The sequence below is a fragment of the Nicotiana tabacum genome, chromosome 16 (genome assembly GCF_000715075.1).
Source record: "Nicotiana tabacum cultivar K326 chromosome 16, ASM71507v2, whole genome shotgun sequence".
Classification (NCBI taxonomy): Eukaryota; Viridiplantae; Streptophyta; class Magnoliopsida; order Solanales; family Solanaceae; genus Nicotiana; species Nicotiana tabacum.
In genome coordinates this window covers 3614105-3638364 of record NC_134095.1, presented here as the reverse complement: position 1 = coordinate 3638364, position 24260 = coordinate 3614105, and the positions used below count along the sequence as shown (strand labels likewise).

Below are 24260 nucleotides of genomic sequence, written 5' to 3'. Positions count from 1 at the left end.
CATTTACTTAACACAGAGAATCGCTGGACACGATTGAGCTATTTTTCTCAGACGTTGGTTCTGTGTGGCTGTCTTTCCTTATCCCTAATAACAACTTTTTTCCTCTCAAAAGTACTCTTTGTTTTATTATATATATTACATGGCTTATCTCTTTAGTTCTTCCCTTCTATCAGTCACTAAAAATCAGCATAACAATGTCTAATCAAGAAAATGGTAGCTTGCCAAATTTTATACTACCTGATTCTTTGTACACTGAAACCATCAGAGAAATTCATTCAAAAATAGAACAAAATTGGGACTCTTTGAGACAATCGGCACGTCAAACTGCAGCAGGAAGGGCACTATGGAAACATGTGATCAATGATCCATTAGCAGAGTTACTTGCAGGAGAGACATACCTGAAGAAGTTGTATGAGAAGATTAAGAAAGACATCCTCAACAGTGCTAGAGAGGTTTCTGGAGTTATCATTGCTGTTAGGACACTATGGTTTGATAAAAGAATTGAAGCAGCTCTTAATTCCTTTGATGGTGGAGGAGCACAAGTTGTCATTCTAGGAGCAGGTAAGTGATGTTTCAACATGATCTCTTGTGCTGTATATACCTTGTGACATTTTAGATATAGAGACGGATACTTCTGCAACTCAATGCCAATTGACTAGTTTTCATTTAGTAATTAGTAGCCAGTGGCAGGGACAAGAGATGTCATCCCATCACAGGAAATTAATATGTCAGTGATTCATATACCAACTAAACATTAACAAGATGCAACAGATTCCAGCTATGAATCCCAAAAATACTAGCCATCAACTGGCAATATGCTAATCTTATCCGATGATAAGAAATATAGTCTCTCATTTAATACAGTCCTTTCACTTAGGAGCAACTATGACTATGTTTAGATATAATCTAAAAAAACAAATAACAACTAGGTAATTTGATACATCCATTTAAAATTTGATAAACAGAATGTTATTTAATTCCTTTGAGTTATGGCCTCAATCTGGAGATTGAACACTGAATGGACATATATTATCCACCACAAGAGGATATGCATATTTCACCTAGTATTTTCGTTGCTCACCCCTCGAAAGCTATTCGATTTCATTTAGAGAAAATGTTATAGAGCAAACCAGTGTTGTCTGTTCTTCTTCTGCAGGTATGGATACAAGGGCATATCGCTTGAGTTGCTTGAAAGACAGTAACATTTTTGAAGTTGATTTTCCCGAAGTTCTGCAAATGAAAACCACTATTTTAGAGGCAGCAGCAGAGGCAACAAACGAGCAGAACATGATGGTAAAATCATTGAACAGAGTGGCAGCTGACTTGAGAGAAAAGGACTGGCTTGAAAAGCTTCAAGAATCAGGCCTAAAGCTAAATAAGAATACAGTGTGGGTATTAGAGGGCATTCTCTACTATCTCTCGCACTCAAATGCAATGGAAGTACTGAAGATTATCGCGAATAACTGTACCTTTGCACATACAGTACTCTTAGCGGACTTCATGAACAAGCAATCAACCACAATGTCCAGCTCAAATTTCCATTTCTATAGCGACTATCCTGATCAGTTATTGCCATCACTAGGATTTTCTGATGTTAAACTTTCTCAAATTGGTGATCCAGATGCCCATTTTGGGCTGTTGCATGACCCACTAAATTTGTTCAACAAGTTGCGCAACTTGCCCAGGTCACTTCAAACTCACCCAGATGATGGAACACCATGTTGTAGGTTGTATTTGCTTCAGGCTTCTGGAGAGCCACCAAATCAATCTATTTTGTGAATATTATAAGAATAGTTCACCAATAAAGTCTAACTTGCTGTTAAGATTAGAAGCATTCCTCATTGATTGTAACTGTCGTATTACCAATTAGTTATACGTGTGACTATGTCATTTAACCTGTGATTAGTACACTATTTATGCTTTCAAGATCTAGGTAATTCTTAAAAAAGGTTCATGTTGTCATGTTTCAAGCACCTTATTTCCCCTCCAGCTTCTAACTCTTGCAAGAGTTTAAAAAGAGACAACAGCGCACTATTTTGCCCAATCTCAGAAAAAGTTTGTTCTATTTCCCGAGCAACATAGGATCCTTGAAAGAAGCAACTGACTACATTGAAACATTATGTACAAAACATAAAATGGAAACATCCTTTGTGCAGTATGACCAAAGGGCAATTAAGGAACAGAGAAGCTTCACAACAGTGCTATTTACTACCTGAAGAACACCTTATTTGTGCAGCATTGAACTTAGCAACTATTGCCATACTTGCAATTAGCAGTTCCAATTCTTTGTGCTATTGCTAGAAGTTTTATGTTTCATCCTGTCAGTGGCTGCAAGTTACATACTATTTGCAAATACAGTTGAGGAACAGTTAGTCAGCCCTTATAAAGCAAATAAGCATGAGAAGTGTATATCATACAAATCATAATTCGGTTGGAAAAGTTGACAGCCTATGAGGAAAATGGATATAGTTCCATCAATGCAGTTAAGAGATTCAAATTATAGCTAATCACTTATATGTATAGAGTAAATCTCAAGAGTGGCTATTGTCAACTATGACAAAAACTCAGCATAACTCATAGAGTTCACTCCAAGTACAAATAGCCAATTTCTACAGATTTTACTTCTGAAATTGTCGAGCTGACTGACATTGAAATGTCCAAGGGACATGGACAATTCATTAGCTTTATAAATTGTTGAGGATGAAACTCTCATATATAACAATTCTCTTATCTTACCCTATGTACTCAATTCTTTCAGTTCTGTTTGGTGCGCTTAAAAAACGCATAATCCAATCCTCATGATACATATTCTTATCCTGTTTACTCAAGTCTCTCAGTTCTGTTTGGTGCATAAATAAGCATAATCCAATCCCTCAGTACATACTGCTTGTCAGGTATAGACATTACTGAAGTTTTGCTTGCATATCAATTCCTGGACTTCACAAGAATCATCTTTACTATATCACGTTGGATATCTACTCACTAAGAGATCAATGCAGCTTAGATAACTATCATATCACTATATTGCAGATTAGAACAAGTTTGGCGAGAAATTTAATAGACTAATGCAATGGTACCACTAACAAATGTTGGACAGTTTTGCCGACACAACCAAGAAACAAATATATCTATTATTACTGTTTTTAATAATTATGAATATAGTGCTCATGGAAAGGGAGAAACTGTAGAGGTATACAATGACAGGCAGTTTTGGACATAAATATGGCTTTCTGCAGGGAGCACTATGTGCTCCAAGAAAGTAGAGAAAAAGTTGGAAAACATTGTGAGAAAAAGTTATTAATCCCATTAAATACCAAGATTTCTTTCCTTCCATACAATACACACAAGCTTCAAGAGAACAACCTTCCAAGCTCTGTTATTTAGTCTTTTACTTCCATTATATAGAAAAGGAATACCACAAAGCCATTATCAAATAGACTACCTAATTGTATCATGAGGCAAGAACTAATATGAACTTAGTCCACTATATCAAGTGAGAAGAATATCTAGTAAAGTTGATGCAGGTTATGTAACTTGTAGAGCAAAGAGCATCAAACCTCTAAATTCTAATACCATCAATTCTTCACATAGAAAAACAATAGCAAAAGAGTCGATTTTATGCATCATAATTCGCTTGTTCGTAATTTCAATGAAAGTGAAGATATGCCTGCTCACTACTGAGGTAACATGCATTTAACTGGAGAAAATCATTACAATGAAAGAATAAACTTGAACATTAAATGGATGTACAACCTGTTTTACAATTTTTCTTTTTGCCCTTCCAAACCTAAAGGAAAAGCATCTCCAAATTGGCAAATGCAGAATTCATACTGTTCCTTCTTTGACTAGAATAGGGATTCATCAAACTTCTAGGCATTCCTTGACGCCTTGCTCAAGCTTGTCTAGACAAGTGACTGTATCCATGAGAGCATTTGCGACCTTTTGCCTGTAAAAAAATAAAGCAGGTCCATGTCATAAGACAGGGACAAAGCAAGCATGAAATATTTAACTTTGTTATCATGTTTGTCAGCCATATATAAATGGAAAATTTTACTTAAAAGAAACCAACACAAGTTTTGAGAAGAAAATAAAAAGGATTGTCGCAAATCAGTAGCCATACCTATTAGAAGCAACTTGCACATCAATTTCATTCGCCATGTCACTGAGAGAAGCAAAAGACCTGCAACCATGAAATACAGAAATATTGTGTCACAAAATTTCTGTCAAATCTCTCCAGTCTAAACAAAACGTGCATATATGTCTCATCGTAATAACTCAAGACTGGCTTTTACGTCTTCAGAACACGTTAAATATGACAAACAGGCAGTAAATGTACACATCCTCCATATCCTTATAGAAGCTAAATAATGACTAATAAGGATAGTTCCAACTTTCATGGAAACACATAATATGAAAACTCCCCAGCAAGATTTTTTAGCCGCCAGCAGGTACTGAGAGTAAGATAAGCTGCCAAGCTACTATAACAAAAACATATTCTAGAACATCGCTAATAAACAGCTAATACAACTTCCAACTTGAAATACACACAGATCAACCCACTTCTTGAAGACAAAATACGTTTTACAGGATACCTTATGAGATCAATAAGCTTAGTCTCGGCTGCTAACTTTACCGGGTCCTTGTCAGCAAGCAAAGAAGAAGCATTTTTCACAACCAAACGGAAAGTGCAGACCTGAGAATTAGGAATCCTCCATATCAGCCACGAAGAACATACAATACAACACAGGTCAAAAAGGTATATTAACTTCAAAAAAAGTGTGAGCAATATCACTCGTTGCTTGCATTATTATTTGCTTTGTTTCCATGGTTTTCGTCTCCCTATCTTCCACCTCACTCTTAAAAGTTGCATTACAACAAAACACAATCTAGAAGAGAGACTTATTGTTTCACGTAACTGAAATTATTAACATGTCCACACCACTAATGCACTTCAATCAATCAACCATAGCTCAACCTCAAACTAGTTGAGATCAGCCATATGAATCATCTGTAGGGACAGATGCAACTTATTAGCTATTGGTTTGATCGAATCCATTATTTTCGACATGGAACATGGATATATGTGTGTGTGTGTGAGAAAAACACTAGTAATATTTTAACAAGTATTATATTTTGAGCTCATAGTTTTAGAAGTATAATAAATTTAATGCTAAAACTTCTAAAGGTTGAACCCATCAAGTTCAAATCATGCATCTGCCTCATATCATCTGTATACATGCAACTCAATTCAATTTCATATTTAGAGGATTTTTAGTTGGATCATTTCTACATTATCCATCAACCTACTACATCCTTTTTAATTAATAACTCGGGACCGGCTATGCTTAAACTCTCAATACGCAAAGTGAAACCACTTGGTTTAGAACTAAGTACCTTAGCAATTTTAAAAATAAAATATGCAGTCGCGAGTTAGTTGTGATTAATAAGTCCATCAAAATCAGCAAGAAGCCGGTAAAATATTTTTAAATCAAAGTCAAAGCAGAGGTCAAACCTCAACTCCAGTGTTTGATTGAAACTGAACAAAAGAATTCCTCTCTTGAGGTACACAATCCCTTGCAGCAGATCTCAACAAGCTCTGAACTTCTTCAAGTTCTTTTTCACCAAAATCAGATTCAGTTCTCGCTGTCAAATACAAAGCAACTAATCCAGCTCATGAACTGCAGAAATATTAAGAAAAAAAAGCAATTTCCAAATAAACAGTATGTTAGTATGTACTGAGTAAGAGATAAGCAGAGCCGAGGATGTTTCTAGAAGCATCGATTGGAGCCAAAAGGTACTTGGCAGTCTTCTTCTTTTGATCTCTTAACCATTCTTTTGGTCCTGCTGAGAACATTTCGCACAAAGAAAAAAGTATTCAGTTAAAATTTAGGCTAAATTTCATTGTTTTCAGATAAATTATTCTTAACTTTAGGTTGAAGAAAGCTAGTGATAAGTACATATGCCGAAGGAGAGAGCAGAGGCAGGATAAGTGAGAGGAGCAATGAGTGAGAGCCAAACGACGGCGTTCCTGCGACTGAAAAGCTTGGTTTCGAGCGACGGCAGTTGTGGCTGTACAACCGGCGGCGGTTTTAGTGGTTTCGGAGAGACTATGGTGGTGGAGGAGGACGGGATAACGGAGATACTCGGCGGCGTCATGGTGGCGATGACTCTGGAAAAGCTAGGATGAGCTGACGGTTGGGCGTAACGGTAATGATTGTTTACTGTACATTCACGAGCAACTGACAAAAAAGGATCTTTATGTTTAAGGATAGGTATAAAATGGTCCCTTAAAATATACTTCTGATCATTTTTTATCCTTTAGGTTTATCAAAGTGAACCTTACAACTTAGTTTGTTTCATGACGTTCCATAATGTATCGTATTATATTGTTCTGCATTGTATTGTATTGTTTGATAAATATAATGTTTGAATAAATTGTATTGTTTGTCGTCGCTTCATGATGTTTCGTACCAATAATATAAAGAATAAACTTGCAACATTACTAAGAAAAAATAGGGTACAAAGAAGAATTATTCTATTAAAAGCAAGGTAAAGGATAAAATTTGACTATTTAATAATAAGAAAAGGCAAGATGAGAGAAAAAAGCAAGAAAACGACGCCGCAACCCCAACTTTCGTCGTTATGTAATGATGGATTTAACGATACAATATAATAAAATTCAAGTGACAATCAAAACAAATATTGTATTAAGCGGACACTCTAACCAATTAAGCTACGAGAGTTTGTTGCTCTCTTATTTCAGTTCAAAATAATTAATGTCTTATTTTATGGATATCCTATAAAATTCAAATATAGCTACGAATAGTAAATTTGCTGAAAGTATAACTACAAATGGTAAATACATTATAAATGTTTGATGTGTAGTCTAATTTTTCCTTAAAAATTTCACAATTCCCGTTAGATCGAACAATAGGAGTTTATTAAAGAGAAATTTTCACAAAACACTATTGTTTAGTGGTTATTAGCTAGCTATAACTACCATTTACTATATTACTTCCTATAACTATGTTTTCAGTTTTTTTAGAGTGTATTTCATGTATTTAAGCTACTGTATTCATGAATACAGTAGCAAAACTCGGCGTGAAACAGGGGAGTACAACAATTATTGTATTCGACTGTATTCACGATATGTATTTGTGAATACAATAACATAAATAGCGTAAATTGTGGTCTATTCAGCTGTTTTTAAACGGAAGTGAATCAATAAACACAATAGACTCCTAATATAACTCAACTAACTCAATTATATCACCCTGAATCTGTATTTGACGCCGAATCTGCTGAATATTTTTTCCAGCCGAAAAATAACAAAATAGAGCAATCGCCGAGTTTATAATCCTTCCTTTTTCTGTTGCTATCAGGATTCATACAATTATATACAGAAATCGGTATAATTAGATTTTACATATGACAAGTTTAACCGTGCTACTGCATCATTCTGGCAAGTGGAACAGTGAGAGTAACTATGTCGATTATTCGATTGAGGGGATACTAATAAAGGAGTATGCGTCGTACAATGATTTGGTTCCCTCAATTTCGAAACAACTCGACATAGATTTGTGCTCAAAGTCAATTAAAATTGAATACAAAGTAAATGGAAATTGTACGCCAATGGAAATACATAACGACATAGGTTACATGGTGTATGTGGAGTTAAAAAAAGTGAACAGAGAATTCGAGATGTATCCTTTATGCATAACAACAATTGACAAAGAAGTTATAGCTGGAGGTAGTTTAATTCACGGCGACCTTGTGCAAATTGACGAAGCAAATCAAAGGTGTAATTTTGATACAGATGATACACTTGCTATTGAGTCTGTCAATTCAGGCGAACTAATTGAGGTGTTCGAACTGGACACGAATTTGATTATCTCAAAACCTAATCAAAAAGAGGTTATGGCTGGACAAATATATAAAGATAAGGCTACATTGAAACATGTGATGGAGCATTATGCAATATCTGAAAGGTTTCAATTCCGGGTTGATAGGTCTAATGCTATCAGGTTTGAGTGTTCTTAATTACAACTTGTTAAACATCATGTTATATTTAAATCTATGGTTATGTATTTTGAATGTGAAATTGTATATTGTTTCCATGGTAGAATTTTTAAATTGTATTTAAATGTATTTAGAATTTTAAATTATATTTAGATATATTCATCTGTATTTTACTGATGAATATTTATTACGGTGACTTTTACTGGTTGTTCTTAGATGTATTTATACGTATTTAGATGTATATATATATATATATATATATATATATATATATATATATATATATATATAGTCGTCTCACATGTACATGTGTGTATTTTGAATTTTTTATATATTGCATTCATGGTAGAGTTTTTAAATTGTATTTAAATGTATTTAGATATGTTTGGATATATTTACATGACTTTCATTGTTGTACCTATGAATAATTATGTATTTCGAACACATGTACTAAATAATAATAAATGGCACTAAATATAAATAAAGAGAATGATTCACCTAATATTGAATGAGGTGAATGATTCCTCTTTCTAACAATGATGTGAGACAAATAACTATAGGAATGTTGGAGACTTTCTCAGATCTGATGTGAAAAGTATAGAATAAACAATGAATCGAATCTCTTTAGAAAGGTGGTGTTTGTATTTATCTAGAGACTCAACTTTTTAATAGAGTTCTTATCAGAATACATAATACATACGCTTTACCTTCTCTCTCCCTTTTTATTTATAAAGGACATGCTCCTAATCAAACCTAAAAATACAAGTACAGAGAATATTCAATGGAATATTCTCCCAAATATCCAATTACAAAACTAGTCGTTACTGTTGCTTTAAACGTTTGACCTCGGCCATAACCAACTGCTCGGTAGTAAGTTCCATTAATTATTATTCGATCTCGGCCTAATCGCTTCTAATAATATCTCCATGTGGCGAATTCCCTTAGTCAAATTTTGACCCATACACTTAGTCCCTCCGCTTATCGAGGTTGTTTTTTGGACGATCTCGATGGGCGGACTTCGCTAGTCGTAGTTTGAGAGATTTAAGCGGGCAGGTTGAGTAATAATGCTCACATCGAGGTGATGACATAGCGTTTTGGGAGCCACAAATGACCGTTATGTCGATTTAGAATGACGTCATGACATCATGCTTCATTATTATGCATTTTCTCGATATGTTATGTCGTTTCCCGCGCCCTTGACGTTTCGATATTTGTGCAGCGGCACTTTGTATCCTCGATTAGGGTGCCTGGATTTCTTATAAATAGGGATGGGAACCTCCTATTTGATTTGTTGCATTTTCAAGCATTCGAATCTCCGGGCTTTTATTTCTTCTTCTCAGTGCTCTTGCATCCCTATTTTTCCTGCTTTCAACAACTTTTGCCATTATAACCTCCTATGTACTTGTAATTCCTTCCCATATACATAACCAAATGTGGCTAGTGCATCTTCCAACCCTGAGGGGACCTCTGACCCAGTTCCATTGTCAGTGAGCATGCCCGCTCATGATGATAGGGCTACCATTGTTGTAGAGGATAAAAGCTTCCCTACAGTGGATGAAATAATCCCTCGCACTGAAAAGGCTACATCGGACTTCTCGAAACGGCCTGAGAATGATCTTGAACTCGTTGAATCTGAAATGGACGCGGCGGACCTTGCTGAATTTAGGGCCAAGTTCATAATCCCGGCCCATATCGACCTTATCTCGGCCGGTCTGATGTAGTACAGGTTCACTGCCCTGGATATTGCGTATTCTACGCGTATCCGTTCCTTGTGGGCTATTCACTTCCCCTTCTCTCATTGGCGGAGGACTTCTTTCGTTATTACGGCGTCTGCCCGACCCAGCTTTCCCCTTACATTTATAAACTTATTCTCATATTGATGAAGTACGCGGAACTGGCCAGCCGCGGTATGTCTATCCGCCATTTAATGCGCCTCTATGTGTGCAATTTTCATAAGGGGACGATGTTACACCTTCGTCATCATGGAGGCAAGAGTTTGGTGGTGAAGATGGATGATAAGGCCAATCGTCGGTTCTGGTTCAACTTTTTCTACGTCAAGACCGAGGACGTAGTGAGGAATACTAATGATTTTCCTGAGGCGTGGAACTATACTCGTAAGTAGCTCCTCCGAGCGTTCATTTCTCTTATTTCGGTAGTAGCGTAATCGCTCTATTTATATATATATATTTTTTTCAGCCAAGAAAGATCCCTCTCTATTGGTTGCGGACATTCATGACTAGGTTAGCTAGGTTTTGCCTCATACTATGGGGATCCGTGATTGACTAGCCTTTTACAAGAAGTTCGGGCCCAAGCCTTCGGCGACTAGTGAGTTTTTAGCCGCTTCGACCTTTGGGTCATCATATCCTTTTCTTTTTGAATTGTGGAGAGTTGACCTAACCTTTTGTTTTTCGATGTTAGGTCGGAGAGCTTCGAGAAGGGTGAGGGCTCTTACTCCAGCATTCCGCCAATCGTGTGCTGCTATGGGTTCTATTCTCATTGCGGTTGCAGATAAACCTGCCCAGTCGACTAGGGCTGGGCATATATCGGGTAAAACCGATAACCCGAACCATTAATTATTTATTGAATTTTCGGTATCGGGTTATTGGGTTAACAGTTTAGAATTTTTTCACTATTGCATTATCAGTTTGGGCTTCGGTTTGCCAATTTTGATAATGGATTAACCGATAACCCAATAAGAATTAATAAAATTATGATTTTACCCTTAACTATATACATATGCTAGGGCTTCAGTTTGTTCTCTCCTATTCTTTCTCAGTCGCACTCTTCAGTTGCTTCATCTTCATTCTTCATAGACCTTACTAGTTACTCCTAGCGTAAGTCTTCGGTCTTATACATTAGGCTTTTAATTTCTATAACAAAATTCATCTTCATATTGGTATTTTTGACTGTTAATGATTCTTTATTTTTTTATTTTTGTTTCTTAATTTTGTGAGCTCACATTGTGCAGCCTTTACCTACTACTAATTTCTCTTCGTACTTATCAATTCTCAATCAACAATCTTTGTCAGTTTCGGGTATATTTTTGAACATTATTCTTCTGTATAGTACGCTGAGCTTTGGCAACAGGACAACATTTTCTTGCCTTCTAGGTGTTTTTTATTTCTGTGTTAGTATTGCCCATGCATAGATCAAGGTTTTGCTCTATGTTTTCTTTTTTCAGGTTAGGCATTTGACAAACAGCTTCCAATTTATCTTGGACTGTTAGTACTATATGTTTGGACTTATTAATTTTAAGGTGAAATTGTTACTACTTTATATTATTATTAATGTATTTGGACAACTTTATTTGAAGAATTAGTACTATTCTAGTTATGGCCACTAGATAGAATGCAGAAATGGGTAGTATACTATATGTGAATTCTTCTCTTTTTTTGCTTAACTCCAGTAAATTGTTTTCTCTTTTTTGCTTAACTCTAGATTGAGTTATCTTATCGGGTAAACCGATAACCGAACCAAATAATCGATAACCGATTAACCGATAACCGATATCTTATCGGTTCGGTTTTTGGTTTATCAAATTTGTAAACTAATAACCGATATGCTAAACCGATAATATTCATAACCGAAACGAACCGACCGATGCCCACCCCTACAGCCGAAAACTTCTTCTCAACCCCCGATGTTTAGTTCAAGACAACCATCAGCGGCTCCAGCAACAGAGACTTCAACTTCTCCCGTGCTGCATTTGATAGACGAGTCGTTGCCAAGTTATGAAGACTTGGTTCCCCGCAAAAAGAAAGTAGTGGATGTAGACGACGGGACCACCCAAGTAGTGGACTCTTCGAGGGTTGACTATGGGTTGATTACTGTTATACTGGAGAGTGACGTCGTTCCCCCACCCGAGATGCCATTGTCCACGGGGGTCGCGTAAAGGTCGCCACTACCTGAGGTTGGGGATAGAATTGGAGGTCCATCCGAGGCTGTTGATGCCGTGCTAGCGGACGAACCGTCGTCCTCGAGGCCGGTCGATGTTTCTTCATCGGCCAAGGAGAGAGCAAAGGGCGTCATCGAGGATGGTTATGAAACTGGTTCTGACATTGACCCCAAGGAGGTACGGGGGTATAACGAAGGCTTTACTTGGTTGGAGGTGAGGTTGGAAGGGTCTTCTCGCACCATCGCGATCCCCATGGACCTTGACCTTTTGGTAAACACGGAGGATGTAGTCCCCTCCTTAGGTCCCCTCTGTTTTAATGCAGAAGGTAGGCCCTTGGCGATGTTCAATGATGCCACCATGTCGACGAGCTTGGCTGGCCTCGCTTTGAGGGTAAGCTTTCCGATCTTCCTAGTTTCTATGTCTTGCATATTTTCCTCCTCTCCTTTTTTTTTTCTTTTTAGACTGACTCTTTTCTGTTCTTTTTACAAACCATTATCTTAGAGATTGAGAGTGCTTGCCGAAAGGAGAGCTGCATAGCTACCTTCAATAAAATGGAGATAAAGTACCACGAGTATCGCAACAAGCACCGCGAGATCTGCAGGCGGTTCAGTACGAGTGGGAATTTCCAAGATGTCAGAGACGAGCTAAAGCAAAAAGATGATGAGCTTATGAAGGCCATTAGTAAATGCAGCGAGCTCGAGGGGGCTCTTAGGGAGAAAGAAGAAGAGCTCGAAGTGAGCAAGGGAGTTGAAGCTGAGTGCACGGATCTTCAGACCTAAGTGGTATATTTGCGGGCCGAGCTCGAGTAGTGTACAATAAGGGCTGATCTTTAAGTGATGAAGTCATCAAGAAGATGATGGAATTAGAGAAGGCCGAGTCGGCTCGGTTGGTGGCTGCGGCAAAGGTGGTGGCATTGGAGGATTCAATTCGCATCGTCCGGCCTGGACGGGCGAATGATATGGAGACGGACACGCTCAGGGAGGCACGACTTGATGAGTGGATTGGGGGGCTGGAGAAAGAGGTCTCCAACCTTAGTGATCAGATTGCTAGTCTTGAGGCCGAGATGGCACAGTTGTTGGCTCAGTCGTCCTCTTCTCACACTTCTGCTTACCCCGATGTTCTGCGGAAATTGTATAAGATGTGGATCCACGCCGAGGCTCAGTTGGACATATTTAAGAATTTGATGACGGTAGGGAAAGTTCCTAAGGCTAATTTTGAGGATGCTCGTCCTAAGGCACGTACAACTAAGATTGCCTATGGTTATGACCCAGCTAATCCAGGGACCGGCGATGGTGAGGAGGAGGAGGAGGAGGAATTGGACAAGCTCGAGTAGGACGCTTGGTATGAAGATGAATATCCTCAAGGCGATGGTGGAGATGGCGTTGCTGGGCCGGATGGTGAATAGATTTTCCTTTGTAATTTTGTCCATATTTTGTGGGCGTATACTTAGCCCTTGTAAAGGATATGTTTTTTTGTGAAGTATGAAAATATTATTTTGCTTGTTCGTCTTTAAATCTTCTTTGTTTGGTTGTGTGCTTCTATCGTTTGGTTGCCTTAGTCATTTCAATTTTGGCCGTAGCCGAGGCAAATGAGTGTTAATTTGAACGAGGTTGAATGTGAGTTAACTTGAACGAGGTCGAATGTCACTTTAATTAATTTGAATGAGGTTGAATGTGAGTTCATTCGAACGAGGTCGAATATCACTTTAATTAATTCAAACGAGGTCGAATGTCACTTTAATTAATTTGAACGAGATCTAATGTGAGGTAATTCAAACGAGGTCGAATGCCACTTTAATTAATTCGAACGAGGTCGAATGCGAGTTAATTCAAATGAAGTCGAATGTCAATTTAATTAATTCGAACGAGGTCGAATGTGACTTTAATTAATTCAAACAAGGCCGAATGTGATGCAGTGTTGTTTCAGAGAAAATGTGGGTGAACTTCTTGTACGTGTGCTTTTCTTTTAAAAATTTAGAGAAATTTACATGTTTTCTAGCTCGACATTCCAGTCCCAGTCTAATTTTTCGGGCTGGCACTCCAGTCCAAGTCTATCTAGTCCCTTTATTGGTCGACCTTGAGCAGTATTGAGTGGTTGAGCAATGAACTGATCGGTCTGTGCCTTCACCTATTCGTACTTTAACTTGAAACGTCCTCCTTGTCGTCTCATTAAAAACCTTCCCGAGAAAACCCAATTGGGACAAAACTCGAGTGAGGGAAACAGAGTACGGCTTGGAGAACATTTTTCCTTAGAAGTTAAAGTACTTGAGGTGGGAGATGTTCAAGTTGTTTGGTAGTAGTTTTCCTTCCATCATTTCAAGTTGGAATAACCCTTTGTTTTCTGTTACCGTGATTTTGTATGGACCGTCCCAATTCATTCCCAGTTTTCCTTCCCGAGGGTCCTTGCTTGCCTGTGTTTTGGCCTTGAGTACGTAGTCCCTGACTTTGAGTGGTCTGACTTTAGCTTTTCTTTTGTAGTAGTGTTCTGCCTGTTGTTTTTGGCATTGTGCGGTATGCCCATAACACTTCCGTCAGTAGTTCTGGCCACAACCCCTTGGCGTTCTCGAGCTTTTTCTTCATGATGTTTAGTATTGATTTGTTGGAGGATTTTGCTTGTCCATCGCCTACGGGGTGGTACAAAGTGGAGAGTATTCTTTTGATATGCCATTTCTCGAAAAACTCGACTATCTTTTCCTGATGAATTGGGGTCCGTTGTCACAACTGATTTCTTTGGGGAGGCCAAAGTGCCACACAATATTCTTCCATATGAAGGCGAAGTAGCGAATGCTACTTCTTCTACCCACTTAGAGAAGTAGTCAGTTACAACCAAAAGAAATCGCATATTACCTCGCCCTACTGGAAGGGGGTCGATGATGTCCATCCCCCACTTGATGAAAGGCCATAGTGAGGTGACTTAGTGGAGGTGCTCACCCTCTTGGTGGATTATAGGGGCATATTTTTGGCATTGCTCGCAATTTCTCATGAAGTCAACTTCCTCTTTTTTCATGGTGGGCTAGTAATAGCCTTCTCGTATAAGACATCTGACCAGAGCTCAATTGCCGGAATGAGCGTCGTAGTGGCCTTCATGGACTTCTTCTAGAATGCAACGTGTCTGGTTCGGGCCCAAGCATTTTGCTAGGGGTCCGCCTTACGTCCTTTTATGAAGGTCATTGTCAATGACGCTATACCTGGCCGCTTGCATTCGAAGCTTCTTGGCTTTTTTTTATCATCAGGGAGCACGCCATCCTGTAAGTATGCCACAATACAATCGTGCCAGTCCCAAGATAGGTTTATAGTCCTTACCTCGATTTGGTTGATTGATTAGTGGAGGAGGGTGACCATGTTTCCTTTTCTGATTATGCTTTTAGTGGCCGCTGCTAGCTTGGCAAGGCCGTCTGTTTCAATATTTTGTGCTCGAGGGATCTGGTTGAGCTGTAATTCATCAAATTTAGGTAGCAGTCTACAGATCTCAGCCTAATACTTCTGTAACCTTTGCTCTTTCATTTGGAAAGTCCTTGTGACTTGGTTGGATACAAGCTGAGAGTCGCATCTAAGATGACTCGTCTTGCTCCGTACTCGAGTGCCAGTCTTAATCCTGCAATCACGGCCTCGTACTCGACCTCATTGTTAGTCATGTCCGGACATCTGATGGACTGGAGAATTACTTCACCTGTCGGGACCTCGAGCACGAGTCCCAATCCGGACCCTGATACATTAGAGGTGCCATCACCGTACAAAATCCATGGACCTTGTTTTTGGGGAGAGGTGTTGGTAGGTTCTCTTTCGACTTCAGGCATTATTTTTGCGCTAATGTCGGTGACGAAGTCGACAAGTACTAGCGACTTTATCATCGTTCACAATTGATACGTGATATCATGTTCACTTAACTCTATGGCCCATTTGTCCAGTCTACCCGATAGTTCGAGCTTATGCAAAATACTTCTTAAGGGGAAAGTCATGACTACCAAGATGGGATGGCATTAAAAGTAAGGTCCAAGCTTCCGTGAAGCTACGACCAAGTCAGGACCAACTTTTCGAGGTGGGGGTACCTCGTCTCGGCGTCAACTAAAGTTTTGCTAATGTAATAGATGGGAGATTACGTACCTTTATTTTCTCGGACCAGGACTGCGCTTACCGCACTTTGGGCACTGCCAGGTAGACGAGAATGCATTCTCCAGGTTATACTTTGGAGAGCAATGAGGGAAATGATAGGTAGGCCTTTAATTCCTTCAGGGCGTCGGCTCATTCGACGGTCCATTGGAGGCCGTTTTCTTTTTTGAGTACGCCGAAGAACTTATGGCACCTGTCGGAAGACCGCGAGATGAATCTCGACAGGGCGGCTATATGGTCGGTCAACCTTTGAACCTATTTTTTATTGGTTAAGTTCTCCGGTATCCCCTCTATAGCTTTGATTTGGTTGGGGTTGACCTCGATACCTTGTTGTAATACTAGGAAGCCCAAGAATTTCCTCGAGGTCATGATGAATGCACACTTTTCAGGATTCAATTTCATTTTGTATCGCCTGCGTATGTCGAAAGCTTCCTTCAGGTGATCAATGTGATCTTATTTCCTTTTGGACTTGACCAACATATCGTCTATTTAGACCTTCATGGTTTTGCCGAGTTGATCTTTGAACATCCTTGTCACCAACCTTTGATACGTCGCTCGCATTTTTCAGTCTGAAAGGCATCACCCTGTAGCAATATGTTCCTTGGTGGGTGATGAAGGTGGTATTCTCCTGGTCCTCCTCCTCTATGAGGATCTAGTTATAGCCCGAGTATGCGTCTAGGAAGCTTAGCAGCTCATGCCCGGCCGTTGCGTCAATGAGCTGGTCGATGTGAGGAAGCGAAAATGAGTCTTTTGGACAGGTTTTATTTAGATCTGTGAAGACCACGCACATTCACCATTTTCCGTTCTTCTTTTTCACCATGACCACGTTAGTGACCCATTGGGAGTATTTTGACTCCTGATGGAGCCGTTTTCCAACAGCTTTTCAACCTCTTTATGGATTGTATTAGTTATTGCGGAATTGAACTTCCTCCTAATTTGTCTTACCGGGGGGTAGAATGGATCGACGTTCAGCTTGTGTGTCGCTATCTCATTTGGGATACCTAGTATGTCTGCATCAGAAAAGGCAAATAAGTCTATGTTATTATTTAAGAATTGATAGAATTTACCTAATTCTTGAAGCTTGTGGCTGATGTAGGCTTTCTTGCTGTAGTCGTTATCATCAAGTTGGACGGGGTTGAGGTCTTTTACGATTGATCCTGTGGCTTCAATGATTTCGGGGTCTTTGATCATGTCCTTCTTTTCATCACCGCTCGACCTCGACTCTATGATTGCTATGCTTCTTTAGCTTTGCCCTTCATCTGCTGGGTGTATGTACAATCCTGGGTGATGCGATTTCATTCTTGGGAAGTGTATTATTCTCCTTGAATGTTGTATACTCCTCATGGGGTGGGAAATTTGATTATTTGGTACAAGCTGTAGGGAATGTCCTTCATAGCGTGTATTCAAGGCTAACCTATTATGGTGTTGTACGCCGTGTCCTGGTCCATGATGTGGAATGTGGTTTCCAGGGTGACACCACCAGCCAGGACGAGGAGCGTGATTTCTCTAGAGGTTTGTTCAACTGCATTGTTAAAACCGACTAGTGTGATGCAGCGTGGCACTATCTTATCCTCGAGTTTCATCTGTGCAAGTACTCGAGGGTGGATAATGCACACGCTGCTCCCATCGTCCACCATGATTCATCTCACATCTATATCTCATATGTACAAAGTGATAACAAGAGCATCATAGTGAGGAAAGACCAAACCATTAGTATTGGACTTATCGAAAATGATACTTTCTTCGAGCTCGTTGTACCGTTCATGAGTGATCGACCGTTTGAGTTTGTGGGTGGTGGTAAACTTCAAGTTGTTGATTGAAGCATCGTTTCTCCCTCCGATGTTCATTCGAATGGTTCAAGTTGTGGAAGGTGGTTTGGGTGGGTACTGGCGCTGTTCACATCCTCAAGCGAAGTTGGCTCTTCCTCAGTTGCTCATCAGCTCTTTCAAGTGCCCCTGGTGAAGCATGTTTACGACCTCTTGTCTTAGGGCAATGCAGTCCTCGATCTTATGACCTCGTTCTTGGCGAAACTCGCAGAGGGCATTTGACTTCCTGGTTCTTGGGTCGGACCTCATCTTCTGTGGCCGCTTCACTTTTGGGTCGAGCTTCTCCAATGCGTATTCTATTTCGGAAGGCGAAACACAAAAGTTGTTAGCATATAATAAGGGGGAATACCTCTCTCATTTGGTGAGTCCTTGTTCTTGGCTTGGATGGGCCTTCGTCATGGCAGGATGGCGGCATGAAGGCACCTCTAACGTATGGTTGATGTCTTTCCGGGTTGGGTCGGGGACCTGCTAGATCTCTTCTGTTGTCGTTTCTCCAATCCTTTATGGACCCAGCTTATATTGAGGTCAGTTGTTGGGTTGGTCCATTTAGGTCGTCTTCGTCAGCTCGAACTTCGGTACAATAGGCATTATGTATTTCGTCCCAAGTGGTTGGGGGATATTTCATGAGCCGACTCAGTAGCTTTCTGGTCACCCTTGAACCGCTTCTGTTGAACTCGCTCTGGAAAGCTGCCACGGCCATTCCTTCCGATACGTTTGGAAAGTTCATCCTTATGCGATTAAATTGAGCAAGGAAGTCCCTCAGTCCCTCTCCGGGTGATTGTTTAATGGCAAATATATCATTTACTCTTGCCTTTGCCTTTATGGCTCGAGCACGGGCCATTAAAAATTTGCCTTCCATCTCCTCAAATGTTTAAATTAAGCGCACAGGTAGTGGTAAATACCAAGTTAACGTGCCCCCGGTGAGGGTTTCACCAAACATTTTCAATAAGATGGAGGGTACTTGCTCTTTGACGAGGTCATTGCCTTTTACTGCAGTGACATTGTAAGTTACACGATCCTCAGGGTCTATCGTGTCGTCGTATATTTTTAGGTACAGATGCATTTTGAAGGTCTTAGGTATTGTATGCGGTGTGGCTTCATCACTGTACGGTTGCTCGACGAACCGGCCAACATCTCTTTTTGGCAGGAGTTTTGGGGCGCCCCGTATTTTGTCTACCCTTTCTTGATGTTCTTTCATTTGATCTCGGAGCATTTTATTTTCGTTTTCCATCTCTTCTATTTTCCTTAGGATGGCTGTGAGGGCATCATTTCCTACATCATTAACATTGTGAGTGATACCTGCTACGAGTGGAGGGGGTCGTGCTGTTCGACTACTGTTGGTGCAATGCAGGTCCTTGCGCCCTCTCCGGTTGCTTTTTGAGTGGGACCTCGACTTTGTTGATTGCTATGCTTCTTTAGCTTTGCCCTTCATCTGCTGGGTGTATGTACAATCCTGGGTGATGCGATTTCATTCTCGGGAAGTGCGTTGTTCTCCTTGAATGTTGTATACTCCTCATGTGGGAAATTTGATGATTTTCTACAAGCTGGAGGGAATGTCCTTCATGGCGTATATTCAAGGCCAACCTATTATGGTGTTGTACGCCATGTCCTGGTCTATAATGTGGAATGTGGTCTCTAGCGTCACCCCACCAGCGAGGATGGGAAGTGTGATCTTGCCCAAAATTCAGTCAATTGCATTGTTAAAACTGGCTAGTGTGATGCAGCGTGGCACTATCTTATCCTCGAGTTTCATCTGTGCAAGTATTCGAGGGTGGATAATGCATACGCCACTCCCATTGTCTACCATAATTTGTCTCACATCTGTATCTAATATGCGTAAAGTGATAATAAGAGCATCATAGTGAGGAAAAACCAAACCGTTGGTATCAGACTTATCGAAGATGATACTTTCTTCGAGTTCGTCATATCGTTCGTAAGTTATCGACCATTTGAGATTGTGGGTGGTGGTGAACTTCACGTTGTTGATCGAAGTGTCGTCACCCCCTCTGATGATCATTTGAATGGTTCGAGTCGGGTAAGGTGGTTTTGGTGGGCCCTGGTTCTATTCATGTCCTCGAGCGGAGTTGGCTCTTCCTCAGTCGCTCATTAGCTCTTTCAAGTGCCCCTGGTGAAGCATGTTTACGACATCTTGCCTTAGGGCAATGCAGTCCTCGGTCTTATGACCTCGTTCCTGACAGAACTCACAGAGGGCGTTTGACTTCCTGGTGCTTGGGTCGGACCTCATCTTCTGTGGCCGCTTCACTTTTGGACCGAGCTTCTCCAATACATATTCTATTTCGGAAGGCAAATTACAAAAGTTGTTAGCATATAATAAGGGGAAATACCTCTCTCGTTTGGTGAGTCCTTGTTCTTGGCTTGGATGGGCTTTCGTCATGGCAGGATGGCGGTATGAAGGCGCCTCTGACGTATGGTTGATGTCTTTCTCAGTTGGGTCGGGGACCTGCTAGATCTCTTTTGTTGTCATTTTTATGATCCTTTATGGACTCGGCTTGTATTGAGGTAAGTCGTTAGGTTGGTCCATTTAGGTCGTCTTTGTCAGCTCAAACTTTGGCGCAACAGGCATTGTGTATTTCGTCCCAAGTAGTTGGGGGATATTTCATGAGCCGACTCAGTAGCTTTCTGGTCGCCCTTGAACCGCTTCTATTCAACCTATTCTGGAAAGTTGCCACGCCCATTCCTTCCGATACATTTGTTAAGGTCATCCTTACGCGATTAAATTGAGCAAGGAAGTCCCTCAGTCCCTCTCCGGGTGATTGTTTGATGGCAAATATATCATTTACTCTTGCCTCTGCCTTCATGGCTCGGGCATGGGCCATTACAAACTTGTCATCCATCTCCTCGAATGTTTCAATTGAGCGCGCAGGTAGTTGTGAATACCAAGTTAACGTGCCTCCGGTGAGGGTTTCACCAAACATTTTCAATAAGATGGAGGGTACTTGCTCTTTGGCGAGGTCGTTGCCTTTTACTGCAGTGACATAGTGAGTTACACGATCCTCAGGGTCTGTCGTGACGTCGTATATTTTTAGGTATAGAGGCATTTTGAAGGTCTTAGGTATGGTATGCAGTGTAGCTTCATCACTGTACGATTGCTCGACAAACCGGCCGGTGTCACTTTTTGGTAAGAGTTTTGGGGCGCCCGGTATTTTGTCTACCCTTTCTTGATGTTCTTTCATTTGATCTCGGAGCATTTTGTTTTCATTTTCCATCTCTTCCATTTTCCTTAAGATGGCTGTGAGGGCATCGTTACCACATCATTAACATTGTGAGTGATACCTACTGCGAGTGGAGGGGCCATGCTGTTCGACTGCTGTTGGTGCGACGCAGGTCCTTGCGCCCTCTTCGGTTTCTTTTTGAGTGGGGTTTTCAAGGATGTCGGTCAACGTATTTGTTAGCCAAGCCTCGAGCAGTTTTTTCACCGCTGGTGACACCTTTTATTGTGGACTAGGAGGCTCCTTTACCGTGAGACGCTGTGATGCTACCATGAGGAGGGGGTGAGTCGTTCCGCCTGGGAGAGGTATTTGGTGTTATATCTTCACCCTCCGTTTAGGAGACCTCGTTGATGGTGTTAAGGAGGTTGGTAGTATGGTCGGCTACTGCCTTCCTCCTTTCTTCTCTGTTACCTGCCATGTTAGATCTGTGTGCACAAGAAAGTGTAAGGTTTTGCGTTTTTTTGGTTGGTTATAGATCTAGAAGAAATGAAAATTTTAACTAGAAAATTCCCACAGACGGCGCCAAATTGTTTGACCAAAAAATATGGATCTTTGGTTAAACTAATTAAATAAAAAGATAAGAGGTTAATCCTAGTTAAATATAATGACTTTAGATCTAAAATTGGTCTCTGTGGATAACGTGGGACAACTTTAGAATGGATTTTATGCAATATGTATTAAATGTTCAAGGTTAATGATGGAATGAGAATTACAAGCATTAAATAACAATAAATATCACTAAATGTAAATAAAAAGAATGATTCACCCAATATTGAATGAGGCGGATGATTCCTCTTTCTGACAATGATGTGAGACAAATAACTATAGGAATGTTGGAGACTTTCTCGGATCTAATGTGAAAAGTATAGAAAAAATAATGAATCAAATCTCTTTAGAAAGACAGTGTTTGTATTTATCTAGAGACTCAACTTTTTAAGAGAGTTCTTATCAGAATACATAATACATACACTTTACCTTCTCTCTCCCTTTCTATTTATATGGGCATGCTCCTAATCAAACCTAAAAGTACAAGTACAGAATATTCTCCCAAATATCCAATTACAAAACTAGTCGTTACTGTTGCTTTAAACGTTTGACCTCGGCCATAACCGACTGCTCGGCAGTAAGTTCCATTAATCATTATTCGACCTCGGCCTAATCACTTCTAATAATATCTCCTCGTGCCGAATTTCATTAGTCATATTTTGACCCATACAACTTTCTAACAAGGTAAAATGTTCTTATGAACAAGGCTAGTTTAGGCATTAAATAAAAAAATTAGGTAAGTTTATGTGACAGTTTATGTATTTAACCTATATTTAACATATACAAAGACATACATGGACATGATATACATGCAACATACAATGATATGTTGTTATCGCGTATATATCACTGTATAGTGATACCTGTGATATATGATAACATACACCCGACATACATATATACCCACCAGACATAAAAAGAGACGCCAGATATGCATTCATTTCCAGTTCAAATAGCCACCACAAAACTACCAAAAACCACCGTCCATTCTACCATAAGAATGCAAAACCCATTTCCATATAGAAGATTGTGTATCGAGTTGAAACACTATTTAGGATTTTTTTATACATGTAGGGTTTAGGGATTATATATATATATATATATATATATATATATATATTAGGGGTTTCTAATTCTCTTGAAATTAATATTTGGTGTAGTTTAGGATTTATATGCAAGTATATTAGTGTCACAACCCAAAACTCAACCTGTCGTGATGGCGCCTATCATGATACTAGGCAAGATGATAACTCATACATACTGATACTCTCAAATTCAAAATATACTAAAACATGTTTAAATAAGTGAAAATCTCATAAAGCCGGATAAAACCGTCACAACTCGATACAGAAGTTTCCCAAAACCAGGGTGTCATTGAGTACATGAACATCTATACAAAGATAAAGTCTGATACACTGTCTAAGAAAACAGAATCTGAATAAGTAAAGACTGAGAGATAAGGGAGGAGAGTCAAATTATACAGACGCCAGGGAAGCTACCTTGATAATCTCCGAATGATTGAAAACTCTGAGAATCATCAACCATTGTGCCGGTATGCACCTGGATCTGCACACGAAGTACAGAATGTAGCATGAGTACAACCAACTCAATAAGTAACAGATCTAACCTTTGGACTGAAAGTAGTAACGAGTCTCACAGGTACAGTCCAATTACAGAGCTACAGTACAGAAAATGTAGACATGCTTTCAATCTAACAGTTAAACTCAGAACAAATAAAATATATCAAGTTTTCATGATACGAGGAATAAGACATCACTATATCTACATGCCAATATACATATCGTATGTGATGCAACACAACATGAGCCTCCGTCCCCCCCCCCCTCTCGGAGTACTCAACCTGACCGTCTCAATTCTCACTTATCACACTCAATCACCTAGAATTGTACAAGGCATATCCAACCCAAATGAAAATATTAATCCAGGGTAGATCCTGTAGCACCCCGGAAAATTTCGAAGTACTTAAGCGCTATTAAGAAAGTTGATGTGTGCTAGTTATATTACTTTACATGCCAACGAGGGCTATTAATATGATGGATATCAATTGGATACGATAATAAGTGTACGAGGCATATTATAAGTGATGTGGAGTCTAAAGAGAGGCCTAAGTCCAAGGCAAGTTGGAAAATTTCATGATAGACTAAATTTCCAAATGAGTATGCACAAGACCAAGCTTTGGACGCTAATATATACATATAAATAAGGATTTATGTGATGAACAACCTATAAAATAAAATATCTTTGAGTCTAGTTTCTAACTCTTCAAACCGTTCATCATTTGGACACTCCTACAAGAAGTTATGACCAAATTACCAAAGGCTCGCAGAATTTTACACTATCATGCCGCCCGATGCTACGTGCCTGTGGGGGATTTTCAGAACACTTCAAAATTTTATTTCTAGGCACATTTTTCATTATCGCGCTACCCCATGTGCCGCGGCTATGCTAATTTAGTTTTTTTATAACCCCACCCCCATTTCGTTAAATAGAAGCAATGGACCATTTCTTGAGCTAAAACCTAATACTTTTAGAGTGAGAGAGTTCCATAGAGTGGGAAAGTATTCCACAACAATTTTTCTTTAATTCTTGCTCAAATATTGGAAGACCAACAAGG

At 39.7% G+C, this 24260-nt stretch overlaps 2 protein-coding genes across 4 annotated transcripts; one reads left to right on the top strand and one right to left on the bottom strand.

The window, feature by feature from the left end:
• Window positions 1-55: 55 nt before the first annotated feature.
• LOC107762230 (uncharacterized) lies at window positions 56-1895 on the top strand. The gene is made up of 2 exons (XM_016580574.2): window positions 56-561; window positions 1157-1895. Exons 1-2 carry the CDS (start codon window positions 195-197, stop codon window positions 1777-1779), a joined length of 990 nt encoding a protein of 329 aa, XP_016436060.1. The 5' UTR covers window positions 56-194; the 3' UTR covers window positions 1780-1895.
• On the bottom strand, window positions 719-6263 carry LOC107762231 (uncharacterized). 3 transcript variants are annotated; one of them, XR_012699900.1, is made up of 8 exons: window positions 5958-6263; window positions 5737-5844; window positions 5513-5643; window positions 4593-4693; window positions 4121-4180; window positions 3754-3946; window positions 2213-2342; window positions 719-1230 (listed from the first exon to the last, which is right to left on the bottom strand). XR_012699900.1 is itself a non-coding variant. In XM_075232557.1 (6 exons), exons 1-6 carry the CDS (start codon window positions 6154-6156, stop codon window positions 3862-3864), a joined length of 684 nt encoding a protein of 227 aa, XP_075088658.1. In that variant the 5' UTR covers window positions 6157-6263; the 3' UTR covers window positions 3694-3861. The 3 variants fall into 3 exon arrangements, 1 of the variants encoding a protein (XP_075088658.1); XR_012699901.1 differs by lacking the exon at window positions 2213-2342 and having other exon boundaries at window positions 834-1230; XM_075232557.1 differs by lacking the exons at window positions 719-1230; window positions 2213-2342 and having other exon boundaries at window positions 3694-3946.
• Window positions 6264-24260: the final 17997 nt, after the last annotated feature.

Excerpts from the sequence above, each read along its gene's own strand:
- LOC107762230 (XM_016580574.2), top strand. The coding sequence starts at position 195 with ATGTCTAATCAAGAAAATGGTAGCTTGCCAAATTTTATACTACCTGAT. Across the intron at positions 562-1,156 it reads AGTTGTCATTCTAGGAGCAG|GTATGGATACAAGGGCATAT; the intron begins GTAAGTGATGTT and ends CTTCTTCTGCAG.
- LOC107762231 (XM_075232557.1), bottom strand. The coding sequence starts at position 6,156 with ATGACGCCGCCGAGTATCTCCGTTATCCCGTCCTCCTCCACCACCATA. Across the intron at positions 5,644-5,736 it reads CTCTGCTTATCTCTTACTCA|CGAGAACTGAATCTGATTTT; the intron begins GTACATACTAAC and ends TGTATTTGACAG. Across the intron at positions 4,694-5,512 it reads AATCAAACACTGGAGTTGAG|GTCTGCACTTTCCGTTTGGT; the intron begins GTTTGACCTCTG and ends CCTAATTCTCAG.